General features: G+C 41.1%; 1 protein-coding gene across 1 annotated transcript; it reads right to left on the reverse strand.

Annotated features, from left to right (window-relative positions):
- Window positions 1-10,526: 10,526 nt before the first annotated feature.
- Window positions 10,527-11,908, reverse strand: LOC147448675 (uncharacterized). Its single transcript, XM_086522427.1, has one exon. The coding sequence runs from the start codon at window positions 11,589-11,591 to the stop codon at window positions 10,809-10,811; it is 783 nt and encodes a 260-aa protein (XP_086378553.1). The 5' UTR covers window positions 11,592-11,908; the 3' UTR covers window positions 10,527-10,808.
- Between the last annotated feature and the right edge of the window lie 4,272 nt (window positions 11,909-16,180).

Genomic DNA, 16,180 nt, shown 5'->3' on the forward strand with positions numbered 1-16,180 from the left:
AAGTTCAACAGTACAAAAAGTACCAAATTTGGTACTGTAATAGTGGACAAACGTGCACCCAAGTTCAACAGTACCAAAAAGTAGAGATATAGTGAGGACAACTGAAACAGTAATGTAATGAAAGGTAACATACCAACACAGAACCAGATAGAGCAATAAAGTAAACCATAAGTGATACAACAAGTTCAAGAAGTACCAAATTGGTACTGTAATAGTGGACAGACGTGCACCCAAGTTCAACAGTACCAAAAAGTACCAAATTTGGTACTGTAATAGTGGAAAGACGTGCATCCAAGTTCAACAGTACCAAAAAGTACCAAATTTGGTACTTTAATGCACATATAGTGAGGACAACTAAAACAGTAATGTAATGAAAGGTAACATACCAACACAGAACTAGATAGAGAGAACAGATAAATCTCAGGGCCAAAAAATCAAGTTGACTCAGTTACTAAAAAGCACATAGTGCGGAATACACTTGGTACTGTTGACTACCAGATTTGGTACTATTGACTACCGGATTTGGTACTATTGACTACCGGATTTAGTTGTTCAATCAGGGCTTCTCATTGCCCTCAAGTAACATGGATGCACCTTCGTCGCTCTCATCATCATGATATGGCATGCTATTGTATATCCTCTCATATACTTCAGTAGACAACTTGTATTGTAAAATTTGACCTAGGGATCCTGCAATAGGCTCCATCAGGAAACGTATGGCCCTAACAATATGTGAGTAGATCATTACAGGAGATGTGTGATCCAATAGCCGGTATGTATCAGCTTTTCCTTCAACTTGGCCATAAAAAAAGCCTTCAACAACCTTCCCTCCTCTAACAATTTTGTTATGCCACTTATCCTTTTGTGCTTTCACCGTTTGGTACAACACTTCTGTGCATTTGATAATGTAGAATTCTTCGTTTGCCTCAGCTGCTTTCACTGCAAATATCCCCTATGGACAACATGCCACTTAACATTTCAAGGCATCCTTCATATAGTGGCAGGTTGGACACTTGGCTCATCGGAATCGATGTTGAATCTCCACCCTCCTCCTCGTCATCTGATTCGTCATCCCTAATTGTATCCCCGGACTTTGGAAATGGTTTGATGTAAACATATTTCCATTCTTCAATGTGCATTCTGTTCTTGCATCTTCTCCACAACCCATGCATACACAGATCACAAAAGCATGAAAGTGATAGAAAGCGTATGGCCGTGCGGTTGTCCTGTGAATAGCCATCAGCACAATGAAATGAGCGGGAGCCAACGATGCGCTCACAGTCCCATTGCTTTCAAAAAGTTGACAACATCGGCTGCACACTTCATACGCGAGCCACATGGTTTCAATTCCTCATGCGTCAAAGTTCTCTTGATGATTGCCCCTACCCCATCATTCTCACATTTTCCATGGCCGGATGCAGAGAAGTTATGCATCATGTGAAAGCCTGTCATTTGATAGTACTTGGCCACAAAATAGTAAGGTCTACGGGCCTTGAATTGTGAAGCAGCACCATCTGACCAAACCCAATGTTGTTGCAGAGAATGGCCTCGTTCTTTCAGCCACTTTTCATGCAGCAAGAAAAAATGTTGTACAAACAATGTGTCATGCTGCTTGTCATCCGATATGTAGAAGTGTAGTGTCTTCTGTGTACCACCTGCTGCATTTCTTAAATAAGTGATGTGCACAAGTATTGTGACTTGGGTAGACCACCAATGCATTGACTGAATTTCATTCTGAACTTTAAAGGAATAATTATCCGCAAAGTCAATAACAGATACTACAATGTTGCTAGGAAAATTCTGCAAACAATCCTTGAATTGTTGGGCTTGCCAGCGGAAGACAAAGTTGTGCCTGATGAAGCGTGTCAGATGGCTGAAAATAGGCTAAGAAAAGTCCCACTTTTCATCCATTGCACAATCAAGTCCTTTCTCTTCTTCTCACTCCCACCTTCGTGAACCTGTCCTGTTCCAACCTCCATGAAAACCTTCACAGACACCTCCTTGCTATCCTCTGCTATCTCATCTGGACAAAATGTCAACCTCCGTACTCCACATTGTGAGTAGTCCCCCATCAAGAATTCCTTTGCATGGTATTCACAATTTGGAGACTTTGGGCACATGATGGATTCCCACATACCGGTGATGTGCTAACACACTGCTTGGTTTGCAAAACACGTTCCTCTCTCATCACCTCTGCAACAAACGGAGCAAGTAAGGTGACCTTTCCCGTGGTGCCCAAACTTGTTCTGCCGCATTTGATTAAGGGCCTCTTTGAAATAGAGCATCTGCACATGAACCACACAACAGCAAGTATTTTTGTCCTTCAACTTCCGTACAAAGTATGGCTTCAATGCCTCGAAGCATCTAAGAGACACTACCATTGTTGGGTGAGCCTTCTTGAATCTTTGGTACAGCTCAACCTATGGCACAAAAACAAAATGATTCAGAAAAGAACCAACTTCATGGTACTGGTAAAATTCCACTACTGTGGTAGTGCTAAAACTGGCTTTAGACAGTTCCAAATATGGTACCGTAGATTTGGTACTGTCGGTAGGCTTTGGTACTCTATAGATATTATTTGGTACTCTACATATAGGCTTTGGTACTATTAGAAGTGTGGGGTACCCTGTAAATAGACTTTGGTCCTATAGTGGTAGGCTTTGATACTCTACAGATAGGATCTGGTACTCTTCAGAGAGGATTTGGTACTCAACAGATAGTCTTTGGTGGTATCCGATGAGTTTGGTACTCTACATATAGGCTTTGGTACTATCAGAAGTGTGGGGTACCCTGTAAATAGACTTTGTTCCTATAGTGGTAGGCTTTGGTACTCTACAAATAGGATCTGGTACTCTCAGAGAGGATTTGGTACTCTACAGATAGTCTTTGGTGGTATCCGATGAGTTTGGTACTCTGTAAATAGACTTTGGTCTCTATACATAGGCATTGGTACTGGATAAATAGGTTTTGGTACTCTGTCAAGAGGGTTTGAAACTCTATGGATAGGCTTTGGCACTCGATCTCTAGGATTTTGTACTCGATATACTGGATTTGGTACTCTACAGATATGAGTTGGTACTCCATAGAGAGGCTTTGGTACTCGATATACCGGATTTGGTACTCTATATATGTGCTTTGGTACTCCATAGACAGCCTTTGGTACTCGATAGAAAGTATTTGGTACTCTACATATAGGCTTTGGTACTATCAAAAGTGTGGGGTACCCTGTAAATAGACTTTGGTCCTATAGTGATAGGCTTTGGTACTCTACAGAGAATATTTGGTACTCTACAGATAGTCTTTGGTGGTATCCGATGAGTTTGGTACTCTGTAAATAGTTTTTGGTTCTCTATACATAGGCATTGGTACTGGATAAATAGGTATTGGTACTCTATCGAGAGGGTTTGAAATCTATGGATAGGCTTTGGCACTCGATAGCTAGGATTTTGTACTCGATATACCGGATTTGGTACTCTACAGACTGCTTTGGTACTCCATACATAGGCTTTGGTACTCGATACACCAGATTTGGTACTCTACAAATGTGCTTTGGTACTCCATAGATAGCCTTTGGTACTCGATAGACAGGATTTGGTACTCTACATATAGGCTTTCGTACTATTAGAAGTGTGGGGTACCCTGTAAATAGATCTGGTACTCTACAGAGAGGCTTTGGTGGTATCCGTTGAGTTTGGTACTCTGTAAATAGACTTTGGTTCTCTATACATAGGCATTGGTACTGGATAATTAAGTTTTGGTACTCTATAGAGAGGGTTTTAAACTCTATGGATAGGCTTTGGCACTCGATAGCTAGGATTTGGTACTTTATAGATATTCTTTGGTACTGTAAACACCCTCTGTCGTACAGCAGACTACCAAATTTGGTACTGTGTGGACCAAATAAGCCTTAAGTAGCACCAAACAAGATGTACAACTAGAAGTTGTTGGTACTTGAGATTCGTTGAGTAGATGTATAGGATGTTTGACGACACTTTTCCTTCCAATTCTCATCTTGCATATGTTTTTCTTGTTGGGCAAAACTCTGCTCTCTGATGTCCAAAAGGCATATACCAAATCTCTTGTTTCATTGGTGATAACGGTTCCTCATGGCAATTGCCTCTCACAAGCACTCAGTGGCAACACTTCATCTTCATCTTTATTCTCTAGTCGTGAGCTTGCTGCAGCTATATTCCTTCGATGGATCCCCAGGATACTAGCCATTTTGGATTGGTTTACTGATTGTGAGTTTGTACTGTTGTTCAGAATCATTGCGAAAGAGCTTCTCTTTACAAAAATTTCACTTGCTGAATGAGGGACCTTGATTTGAGTCAAAGTGTTGCGCACATCCGATACAACAGTGTCTTCGACTTTGCTGAAATTTGATGGTTGCAGCAAGGAAAATGTTTGGTGGTCCAGGAGTTGCCGGAATATTTCCTTCTGCTCATTCTTTGCAATCCCTACTGTTTGCTTGCGCCAACATTGAGCCACCACTGCACAAATGTTCTTTCTTGACCTGGCTCCTGGTAATCCAAGAGCAGACGTTGGATGTCTTTCCTTGCTTCTCTATGCACGTTTCTTTGCAGCCCAATAATCACGAAGAAAAGCCTGATTACCGGTACATGCAGCTGGAATACTAGTGCTAATGGAATTGATGTGCATCTGTTGAACATTGCTTGGGCCATCTTGTACCTCGTCAAAAGAGAGGAACTATGCGTCACCTTCTATCTCGTCGATAGAGAGGAGCTGTGCATCACCTTCTACCTCGTTGAAAGAATGGTCATGAGCATCACCTTCTATCTCATCGAAAGAAAGGTCCTGAGCATCACCAAGCCAATAATCTCCTGTGCTACTATCCATTTGCAAAGAGAGAGAGAGAGAGAGAGAGAGAGAGAGAGAGAGAGAGAGAGAGAGAGAGAGAGAGAGAGAGAGAGAGAGAGAGAGAGAGAGAGCTCTCAAACACAGCAGCTCGGTGGCTATGGAGGTGGCAAGGAAGGTGAGAAGGTTCAAAACTGAGAGAGACACACAGGGAGAGGGACGTGCGAGGGAGGGAGGGAGGGAGGGAGGGAGAGAGATGCTGGAGTGAAAGCTCCCAACCGTAACCCCACCCCCCGGCCCCGCCGTCACCCCCCACCTCTTCTTAGGATTGCATGCTTCTAAGTTAAAAAAACGTCCACTTGAAAAAGAAGTTTATTTGCCCTCCCCAATTCCAAAAAAATGCCCATGGTTTTTACACACAAGAATCACCAAGCATATGTTGTGTCAAGGACACTCCTTTTTGTACCACCAAACCATGCTTTGACCCTAGAATCCTCTTCTCCAACTTTGCCTAGTCCTTTTTTCTTAATAGGATCCACCTTCAACCCATAGGTGGCTGTCTCAACCATTGAGATGGCATGGCTAGTAGCCATGTCCTCAACTAGCTTCTTCATCCCGGCTTTGCCAAAGTTTGTTCCCAAGAGCTTACATGTTTTACTTAAGTGAATTTTTCCATCTTTAAAGAAAACAAGCTCCTTTGTCAAAGCATCTTTAAAACTTTCACAATCCCTCCTTCCATGGTCAGTACTATCGCACCATATGCATCTATTTACAAAGCCTTCTCTATTTTGAGGTCTTTGCCCTGTAGATTGTCCTGATGGTTGCCCCTTTTCTTCTAGCGTTGTAAGCTTTAACTTGAGCTCTTGCATTCCCTTGACAATATCATCTAGAATGGACTTGTCACTCTTTGAAACCACAATAACAGGCTTTATAGGACTCTTGGGAACACTTGGGACTTGAGTAGGGTTGACAATCATCTTGTCTCTTCGTTGTTGTTGCTTAGTTAGCAGCGAAATGGCGTCTTCAACTTCATTCCAATTAGTCTTTAAGCCTTGTTCCGCATCCTTATCCTCAAGCAGTAATTCTAGTTTCTCTTGAATCTCTTTACCTGCTGCCTGCAAAAAGAGCTCTGTCTTCTCTGAGTTTAGCGTAGCCTTTTTAGTCCTTGACAGTTAATCATAACAACGTTCAAATTCCCTTATAAGGAGTTCGGTAGGCGAGAGCCCCTCTTTTGGCTGAACTACCTACTCTAAGAAAGTCCTCTTTGTTACCTTTTCGGAGTCCTCCATGAAATACTCTTCCTTCAAGGCTAATTTGAATGCTTCCCAAGTTGCCCCATGCTCATTTCTAATTCCTCTTACATGCTGTCTGATCTCGGGAACCACAGCAAGTTCAAAACTTTGCACCATCTCTGCTTCGAGCACTCGATGAAGCTGCATCTCCTTTACATATCCACAAAGATACTTTGTTACATCTTTACCTTTAAATTGGTCCAATTTCTTCACCACAAATTGAAGCGCTTTGGTTGAGGAGAGCTCCCTCCTTTCTGCAGCTTGCTACTGCTGCATAAACATTGCAAAAGCTTGAAACATTTGCATTGTGACTGGATCAAACCGAACCCCCTGTTGCTCTTGTTGCTCCATATCTTTAAACCTTTGTTTTGAGACCTTCAATGAAGCTTTTGAACCCTCATCCTAGCCTACTTCGCGTTGGGTTCACCAAAAATGTGTCAAGAAGTGCGCAGTGCGACTAGGAAAGCGCCGAGCCTCTGACTGTGAGGATTCATAGCAAAATCAAGCAAGGCGTAGATGGTTTGAAGCTAAAAACACACTAAAAAAGAAAAAAATTCCAGCCATGAAATCTCCACTTTGAAAAATAACCAATACTAACTCAAAACTCTTATGTGTGTGAAGATTAGGTGTAGCCTCGCTCTCAATTGCACAGATACAGTTCTCATTTGACCTATTAAAAACCCTAAATTTACGCTTCGATTCTTCGTCGTGAACATTTCATGGAAGCTTCAATACTTCATTGGATAATCCCAAGTAGTTATTTGAGGAGGGAAAACCCTAATTGGAGGCCTCATAGCCTCAACCTATAATGGAAGCAGCAGGGACTGCTCTAGCACCCAGTGAAGGAATGGCTGTATCTCGTTGCTCATATGCCCAATTGAGCTCATTATTGGCTCTAAAACTTCCCACACAACTTGAGAAACAACGCCAATGTCGTTGATGTGGCATTTTGAGCTATTTTGAGCATTTTTAATGCTATTTTTGATCATTTTTAGCCCAAAAATGTCACTTTTTTGTCCGTAAAAAGCCCAAACGACCTAGGAAAAATCCCTAAAATTATGGAAAAATCCCATTGGGCTCAAATTTCATGTTGAAACTCATTTTCTCAATTGGTAAGCACTTTGGACACATCTTTCACGCCAGCGCACGAAACCTGCTATTTTTGGCCGAAATTGCCCGCATTAAACTTTCTAGGCAAAACGAGCTTGCCACTTCGAAACACTTGACATTTGTACATTCCCAAAGCAAATTAGACATATATGTATGTGAAAAAGGATTCCATGGCGCCACGTGTAGCGCCTCGCTCGCCCGACAAGGTACGTACACGGCTGCAACCGTGGCATTCATTTTCGCATATATCACACTATGTACATTATAGCATTTGGTCCCACACATCATAAACATTAAGAGTGAGGTAGATATTTTAATTTCACATTATGAACGTGCCATGGCACGACATCACCAACGTTATAGTGGTGGTAGCGACGGTTGTTGTGGGAATGCCGCCGCTGATGTCTCGACACTGCGTCGTGTTCGATGAGGCTCTTTATCTTCCCCTTCTTTGATCGTCCCTACACCAGCCACGACATCGCCATCTACGCCAGGTTTTGCGTGGTTATCGGCCGTTCGTGGCTACACACCACTACCTACTCCTCCGGGAGTCACCCCAGTCGACACTCCTCCCTTCGGGGCCTAGACTCCAGTGGAGACACTCGGCGTCCATACCCCCACTGACACGCCGCTAGAGACCCTGTCGGGACACCCAGGTTCATGCATCACAGGTGAGAGGGCTTGCCTTACTCCGTCGACTTCAGCGACGGCATCATCTTGGATGATGAAGGTAGAAAGGTGATCTTGCGCATACGCGATTTTTGCTCTCAGGTGTTTAGACACTACATACTAAACACCTGAAGTGAAGTAACAAGTGAATTAAAAGACAGAGTCATCAGCATGCTGCATGACGAGTTTCTCTTGTCAACACGGTCATGATGCAGGTTCGAATGCACGAATAATACAAGCAAAAGCATTCTAAAGTGGTCATGATGAAGGTTTGAAGCGGTCATGATGAAGGTTCAAATGCGCGAATACTGCAAGCACAAGCATTCTGAAGTGCAAAAACCAATAAAGCATGGATGGAACAGACCAGATTGGCTGGCCAAAGAAGATTGGAAGAATGTGAAGCAAACAGTACGCGAGAATCCTGACAAGTGGAAGCAACAAAAAGGAGGCAGCCAAAGCGCGAGTAGAGGCAGGGAGCTCGCACCACTTGGGGAGCGACGGGTGGACATCATTTGAGACCGATTTTGTAAGTGTTTTCGCATTGCTCTTTAGGTTTGGTAGTTACGTCTATTTGTACTTTTAAATTCTAACATAATGGATTCTTTGTATGTTTTGGACAGTGGTCGATGACAGGACGTGACTCCATACCGTACGAGCGCAAGTACGCAAGCAAAAGGGCTTAAACCCCTTGATGGACATTCTGAGTTCTCGCGGCGGCATAGCTGGTATTAGGGTTTAATCTTTTCTATTTGTTGTATTGTTTTGTAAATTATATGTTTGTACTTACAGAAAGCTATTTTATTGTTTTTTTTTCCAGAATCTAACAGATACGCCGCTTAGACGCGATGAGACGTTTGATTAAACGACATCAGTCTAGCCGTAGCTAGATAGCATTAGTTTCCTTTTGTCACAAGATATGTATCATGAGATGACGTGTATATGTCTTTTTGTAACTATTAAAAAACCATGTATATTTTCTCAATAATGACAATGGTGTTGTAACTATTACATTTGCAAAGCTTAACAATCAAGTGATTTTGCCTATGATGTGTACAATTGTCATTGATTTACTTTCATTAATTTACTTTTGTCAGTTTTGTATCTTTATTATGCAAACAATACTATGGATGATGGAGTTAATGGTTATATTGTCTTGTGGGTGACTACTTTGGGTCTATACCTTGCACTTTCTTTCAAAGGTGAATCTGAGCTTATCTTGGATTCATTTAGGTTTTACTCTATTATTAAAACATTCAATATGGTTAATGGGTGAATGTCCTACCACCAAATTTTTTTACTCTCGAACGTCGCTATATAAGGCTCTGCAACATTGCTATAAGCGTCGCTATAGGTAGCCTGTAAGCGTCGATATATAGCAACGATTATAACGACACATATAGCGACAATTTTAATGATGCTCATAATGTCGTTCCCGTAACAACGATATTAGCGACAATCTTAACGACACCGGAGAGTATAAAAACCCAATGTATTTCCGTCGCTAAAAACATCACAAGTACACACAACCTCTTGTAGTGCAATACTACTCATTTCCTTCAATTTCCTTCAATGAACATGATCAAATTGTATATTAGATCCAAATCTAACATACAATACCAATTTGGCTACAAGTGCATACTTTCAAAGAGATTGAGATGGCCCCAATGTGGAAGTGAGTTTTTTCATTTGTGCAATTTCTATGCTTTGTAGTTATGTCTAGAATTGTCATATGAAAACACCTCTGGTAGGTTCACAACATACAAAAAAAAAAACATTTTTTAGTACTTAATTGTATGCACAACCAAACAAATATGAGGCTATAACAACCCTATACCTAGGTTAGAAACCCATTTAAGTTAACAAGAAAATATATTCGTAACGTGAAAAATTCTCTATGGTGTAGCATGAGGTTAATGGTGACAATATACTGCTTTAGTCAAATACAACATTACATTGGCTTTAGAAGCTTGTCATGACTTAGAATCAAAAAATATGCATGTTCCTTATTTTTCCCATGTAGAATGGATTCTTAGCATTAAGATTCTATAAGGACGCTAGCTTGAAACTTCACACATATACAAGAAATATTGAATTTTTTCCAAAACCCTGAAAGAATACTTTTATGGCATTACATTACTATTCTTTCATGGCATTACATTACCAAACTAGTGATAAGCCACAACAATTTACGAATTAATGACTTATGAGCATTTTATATATGCCCATAAAAAGTAAGCAAGAATGCTTTACTTGGAAAAACAAAAAACATTACATATTCCATATATAGGAGAAAATTACATGGGTGAAACATAGTTCTTTGGTTGAAAATGGAGTGTCATTGACCCGACGTCTAACAAAATACAACATAATATTGAAAAAAGACCATTTCACATATTGTTATTGGTTACTTAATACTTTTTAGAGATACATACCTGTAAAAGTCCTTTCAAAACGATGTATTGCCGTTTTTTCCTAGGAGGTTAAAATAGTGGAGAAAATATACTGTGTAATCATGCTTTTACGCACATGATCGCAAACATTAGCATATGCCTTACTATCGATCATAAAAAGAAAACTCCTCCTGCTGCAATGCCATATCTTATAATGCTTTATTTACATAGAAATCTGCATCAAGAAACTCAATTGATTTGAAGTAAAAGTTAGTCTCTACTAGACCTGCTTTTTGGAAGGCATTTAACCTCTTTTGGGGTATTTAATGTGTTTTTAACGAGTGGAAATGTGAGTTGCCCTAGAAGAAATACACTGAAATACCAAAATAATCATAAAATCCCACAAATTAGAGCAAAGGTGCCTGTCCAAAATCAACGCTGGTCACATGCAAAATAAATGCAAAATGCTGTTTTGATAGGTGAAAGCATTCTTACCCGTTTTGGCCCTGTACAAGATTACTTCCAACAGATTCTACGATAATAATAAATTTAGGTCGCTATTAAATCCCGGCATACTGTACAATTCAGTCAAAAGGAGTTTAAAGGCCTCCTCGATATTTAGGTGATGTTGCGATGAATTGAGTACAATAAAGCATGCAAACATGTCTTCCAAGTCGAGTTTATCACGCCCATTGCGATGGCCTACTAACACCATCTCCATCATCGACTCATAAAATGCTTTGCGCGGATCACATGTATACTTTACTATTGGCTGATAGCTTCCCATAAACTTTGCTGCAGGTGAATCGACCGCCTTATGTACATCAGGCTTTCCATGACATTTGTCTCCCTGTACCCTTGTGTTAAGGGAGTGGCACATTTGCGCTTCCCCTTCCGTACTCAAATATACATCAGAAACTCTGGCATACCCTTTGTTGAAATGACCTGTAAACCCCTTTTTGGGCATGACTTGCTTCTTTGACGCTGATACAGAAGGTGAATGTTTACCTTTCAAATCCCCGCGCATGGCACCATGTCGATTGTTGCAGCCAACATCATCCGTCCGCTGGCCACGTGCTGGAACCTGTGCCTCAGTGACTGCAGAAGTGGTAGAAGAGCACATGCAGCCGGGAGCCATGATCAAGCGCTGAAGAGCAACCCAGCCACTGCCAGCGTCAACAGTACTACTTGTCGACTCCAGTGGCACGGTCCTGGCGCAGAAGGGGCTCAAAGATCTGGCTATGGAAGCATGAGCTTGACAGAATAATTTGGAGGAGGAAATCTTGCTAGGCTTGCTGGAAGAGCGCTCTTCCATTTTGTGTGCGAGTGTGTGTTTTGGGTTGTTTTTTGTGGGTTAGGGGTTGCTTGCAGGGCCGGGGGGGTTACACAGAGAACCCACAAACACGCGCGCAATTTGATGGGAACCAGAGAACCCACAAACACACACACGAAGAATTTAATGGGTAAATCCCCCACTGTGGTCAGGTGTACTCTCTCTCTCCCCCTGGCAGATATTGCCAAATCTAGAGCTTCTGACAGAGATGAGCATGGCGGTGGTGTGAAGAAGGAAGAAGGGTACCTGACCTTGCATGCATGGAGGCCATACCGCTGAATCTCCGGACCGAAGGTGGGCCTTTTCTTAGACAACACGCCTTCAAAGCGGGATCCCTAGTCATCCACACGTGTTGGGAAACTGTGCCCACCTCCTTCTCCTTGGCTTATGTGATGTTCCCACGATTGCTCCTTCTCACATGCAATTCCACAAGGCCACCCCACTACTTTTTTTATTGATGTTCCCACGATTTCTCCTTCTCACATGCAATTCCACAAAACCACCCAATACTTTCTTTGTCTTGAATGGTAATGGGAAACGAACCCCAATGCCTACTAGATTTCGAATCTTTGGTCATCCTCAATACTACAAGCAAACCAAATCACTTTCCAATGATGATATTGATCATGTGTGTGCAGATTGGCACTTGCTCGATTGCGCACCGGTTTGTTGAAATTAGAATCCATTCTCCAAGCTAAGCCAAGTTGGACAATGCATAAGCATGCAATTGCATACACTCCCACTCACTTGTACATGTGTGTATTTTAGATAGATAGATAGATAGATAGATAGAGAGAGAGAGAGAGAGAGAGAGAGAGAGAGAGAGAGAGAGAGAGAGAGAGAGAGAGAGAGAGAGAGAGAGAGAGAGAGAGAGAGAGAGAGAGATTTGTGCTTGTACATGGTTTCCTCATGCATCTCATTGTGTTTACCTTGTGACAATGGAGAATCAACACATGTAGTTCCATGTTTCCCTGGCCATTAAAAGAAAGCTTTTGATCGTCTTCCTAATCAACATCATTAAATATCATTGCTTTGTATACTTTGTAACCAAAATGGATTATGTGATGAAAGTAAGAAGTCTTAAGACGTTTAATTAACCATTTTGATTTAATCCCATGTCATCTATGAGGTTACAGCGCAAGAGTGAAGCTAAAAAATAAATTTATCTCGCATTGGATGCAAAATAGTTAAGTGATCCACCATGTAGACATCAAAGCAAAAGACTAACCTAACCATTATGATAATTTAGACAAATAACATGCGTCCATCACCGTTAACCGTACTTGTCATAGGGAAAATACCTAGCACCCATCTTGTAAAAGCTAAACTACAACCATCATGACAAGTCCATGACGACAAAACCACTTTGGATTGCTGTGAGAAGCAAGATGAACATGAAAAGACACAAGGATGAGTGTTTGTACAAACAAACTTAATGAGTAATAAATGAAGCTTGGGGATGCACTAATGAGAATCCCCTATATAATGTGCCTTCGAGGGTATTTAAAAAACCCTCTTCTTAACATGTTTGAATCAATAGAACGAACTCTTATTTTATGATTTTTTTAATAAAATGGAATATAAAAACCCCTTTTGTTAATGTAATTTTGTTAATTTGACTAAAATCTTTGCATTAAAAAACCTCGCTTGTTGAACTCACGTGGTACATTAACATGATTACATATAGTGCACCCCTCGAGAAATGAAGGTGCATACACAATATTTTATTAGTAGTTGATCATCGCAATGGGCAAGGTTAAAACAAGGATAGAGCAGTAGGGGGCCGATATAGATTAGGAGGGCCATTTTATTTGCCATGGTATTAAAGGCATAATTAAACAATGTGCAAATTGTTTGTTGCAAAATGAAAAGTGATGGGTCATTATTGTTTGGAGTGGTAAAATTTTTGGAACTTGTGGGAGATAGCAATGTCCCACTATCCACGAACAAGGCACGACGGTCGTGTCAAGCCTAGCTTTACTTGCAGTTGCTCCATGAAGAGCAATTTTTTGTATTGATATGGTGGACAAAACATAAGTTGTGAGCTACAGAGTGGCCTGGATAATGCTCTGCCATGATTGTGCTAGTTATCTTTCTTCTAAAGGAGTTCATAGTGTTGTGCCATGAGACACGCAAGTTTGCTGCCAAAGCCTCTCCTAGGACCAACACAAAATCAGAGGGCAAGGACAGTATATCAGGCCTAGGGTAAGATCGGGCAGGTCAAGGGCCAAGACTCACATGCGGTCAAGGGGTGCCATATTTAGTGGGCTAGGAGCGTATATATGGTGAGGTTGGGTGGAGAGTTTCATGATTGAGTCCCTAATGTTTTACATTGGTATAAGAGCTCAGGGGAGGGGAGAGCTATGGAGGAGGGGAGAAAACCTTACAAGTTTTTTGCATGGTGGATATATGATCTCTCTCTCTCTCTCTCTCTCTCTCTCTCTCTCTCTCTCTCTCTCTCTCTCTCTCTCTCTCTCTCTCAAGCAAATAGGGATGCGTGACCTATGAGACCGAGTTACAATTGAAAATATGCTTTTGAAATTGTAATGGATACCCATGGAATGCGGGGGTTGGCATTGATGAACTAACAAGCAAAGCCGATGTTGTACTTCTTGTTGAAACTTGGGAGCATGATACACAAAGGATTAACGGCTTGGAGGATTACAATGTACATTCATTGATGTGGTCAAAGAATCTCAAGCAACGAAGAGGACAAGGAGGGTTAGCATGTATGGTTAAGAAAGGATTGGAAGATTTTGTATCAATTGTGAAAGATGACAAGTACAAACGTTATGTATGGCTGAAAATTATGACACCAAAAAGAGCACCCATTTTTGTAGCCGGTTGCTACATTCCTCATCATGATTCTCCCTTTTATGCTTTCATGGATAGAGATCAACCATTTTCTGATTTGGAAGAGGACATTGATTATTTCAAAGGTGAAGGTGATGTTATTGTATTTGGGGATATGAATGCTCGCACAAAAACATTGCAACATGATACTCAACAATTTGATATGCCATACATTTCAAGGGAGTTGGAGGAAGTTCACTTGTATGATCGTACTTCAATGGATGAGAAAGAGCCGGATCACTATGGAAAGTTACTTTTACACATGTGTAATAGCACGGGTATGCTCATTGCCAATGGTGTATCTTTGTGGAGTGGAACCAATGGATTTACATGTAGAAGACATAATGGGGATAGTGTGATTGACTATATGCTACTCTCTGAAGCCATCATGTATCGCATAAAGAGTTTTATGTTTGGTCAATGGACCCCGGAATCCGACCATCGCACCTTATGTATTGACCTTTCATGTGGAGAAGCAACTAAGCATGATAATCTCAGCCAAAGGAAAGAGAAGTTATCACTATGTATGGATTTCAAACGGGCACCAATGTACATTGAAATGGTTGAGCAAAAATTATGGATGACAAAGCTTCAATGTGATGCACCATTGGAAAATAAATGGGAAGCTTTCAAGAAAGCTATTTGTTCTTGTGCGGAAGAATGCTTTGCCATAAAGCATCTCCATGGTATCAACAAAGATAGATCACACAAAAGGTGGTTTGATAAAGAATGTCAAGATGCTCGAAAGTCCTTGATAAAGCTTGATGCAACTATGGACAAAGACAACTATCAAAGTCATTTGCATACATACAAGGCATTGATTCAAAAGAAGAGAAGAAGATGGGAAGTAAAGCAACAAGAATTTCAAGTCCAAGAAAAGGCACATGCATGTGGAAGATTTTGGAGAAACTTGAGAGGCAAGCGGGTTGAGAATTTTGGTAACTTGAGTCTAGTGGATATGTACACACATTGTAGGCAATTATATGAGCAAGAAAATACTGAAAAAATGCCATTTTATGGTTCACTCCCATGTATGCCGTCTTTTTTTTCTATTGAGGATGTATGCGGTGGGCTTGAAAAGTTGGCCACTCGCAAAGCGGGAGATCTTCAAGGTATCAAGCCGGAGATGATCAAATGGACGGGAGATTTTACCCAAGAGTGGATGTGTGATATGTTCAACCTTGCACTTCAACATGGTATGCCTTATGATTGGAGTACTAATTGGGTTAAGCCTTTGCATAAAGGAGGGGATGTAAAGAATGTAAGCAACTACCGGACTATAATGATTGGGTCTCTTATGGCAAAGTTATTTGGGTGCATAATGGAGATGAAATTGAGTGATTGGGCTGAAGAGAATGACAAGCGTGCAAAGGGACACGCGGGTTTTCGTCGATGCCATAGCACCATTGATCATCTTGTCACTCTTCGTGTTCTCATGGAGGAAAGTCGGTTGAAAGGCAAGCGATTGTATTGTTGTTTTGTGGACTTTAAGAAAGCCTTTGATATGATTCCACGTAACAATTTGTGGAGAAGGATGGAAGAACTCCAAGTGCCAAGTGAGTTTATGCTTGCGGTTTCTCGAATCTATGAGAAGGTGATTTGTCAATTGCGCATGGGAAGAGAAATTTCAGAAATTTTTGTAAGCACTATTGGGGTTAAACAAGGATGTCCATTGTCACCAACTCTCTTTGGTCTATGCATCGATCAATTGGAACAAA

Source organism: Adiantum capillus-veneris, chromosome 10 (genome assembly GCF_014529385.1).
Source record: "Adiantum capillus-veneris isolate H3 chromosome 10, ASM1452938v2, whole genome shotgun sequence".
In the NCBI taxonomy this organism is placed as follows: domain Eukaryota; kingdom Viridiplantae; phylum Streptophyta; class Polypodiopsida; order Polypodiales; family Pteridaceae; genus Adiantum; species Adiantum capillus-veneris.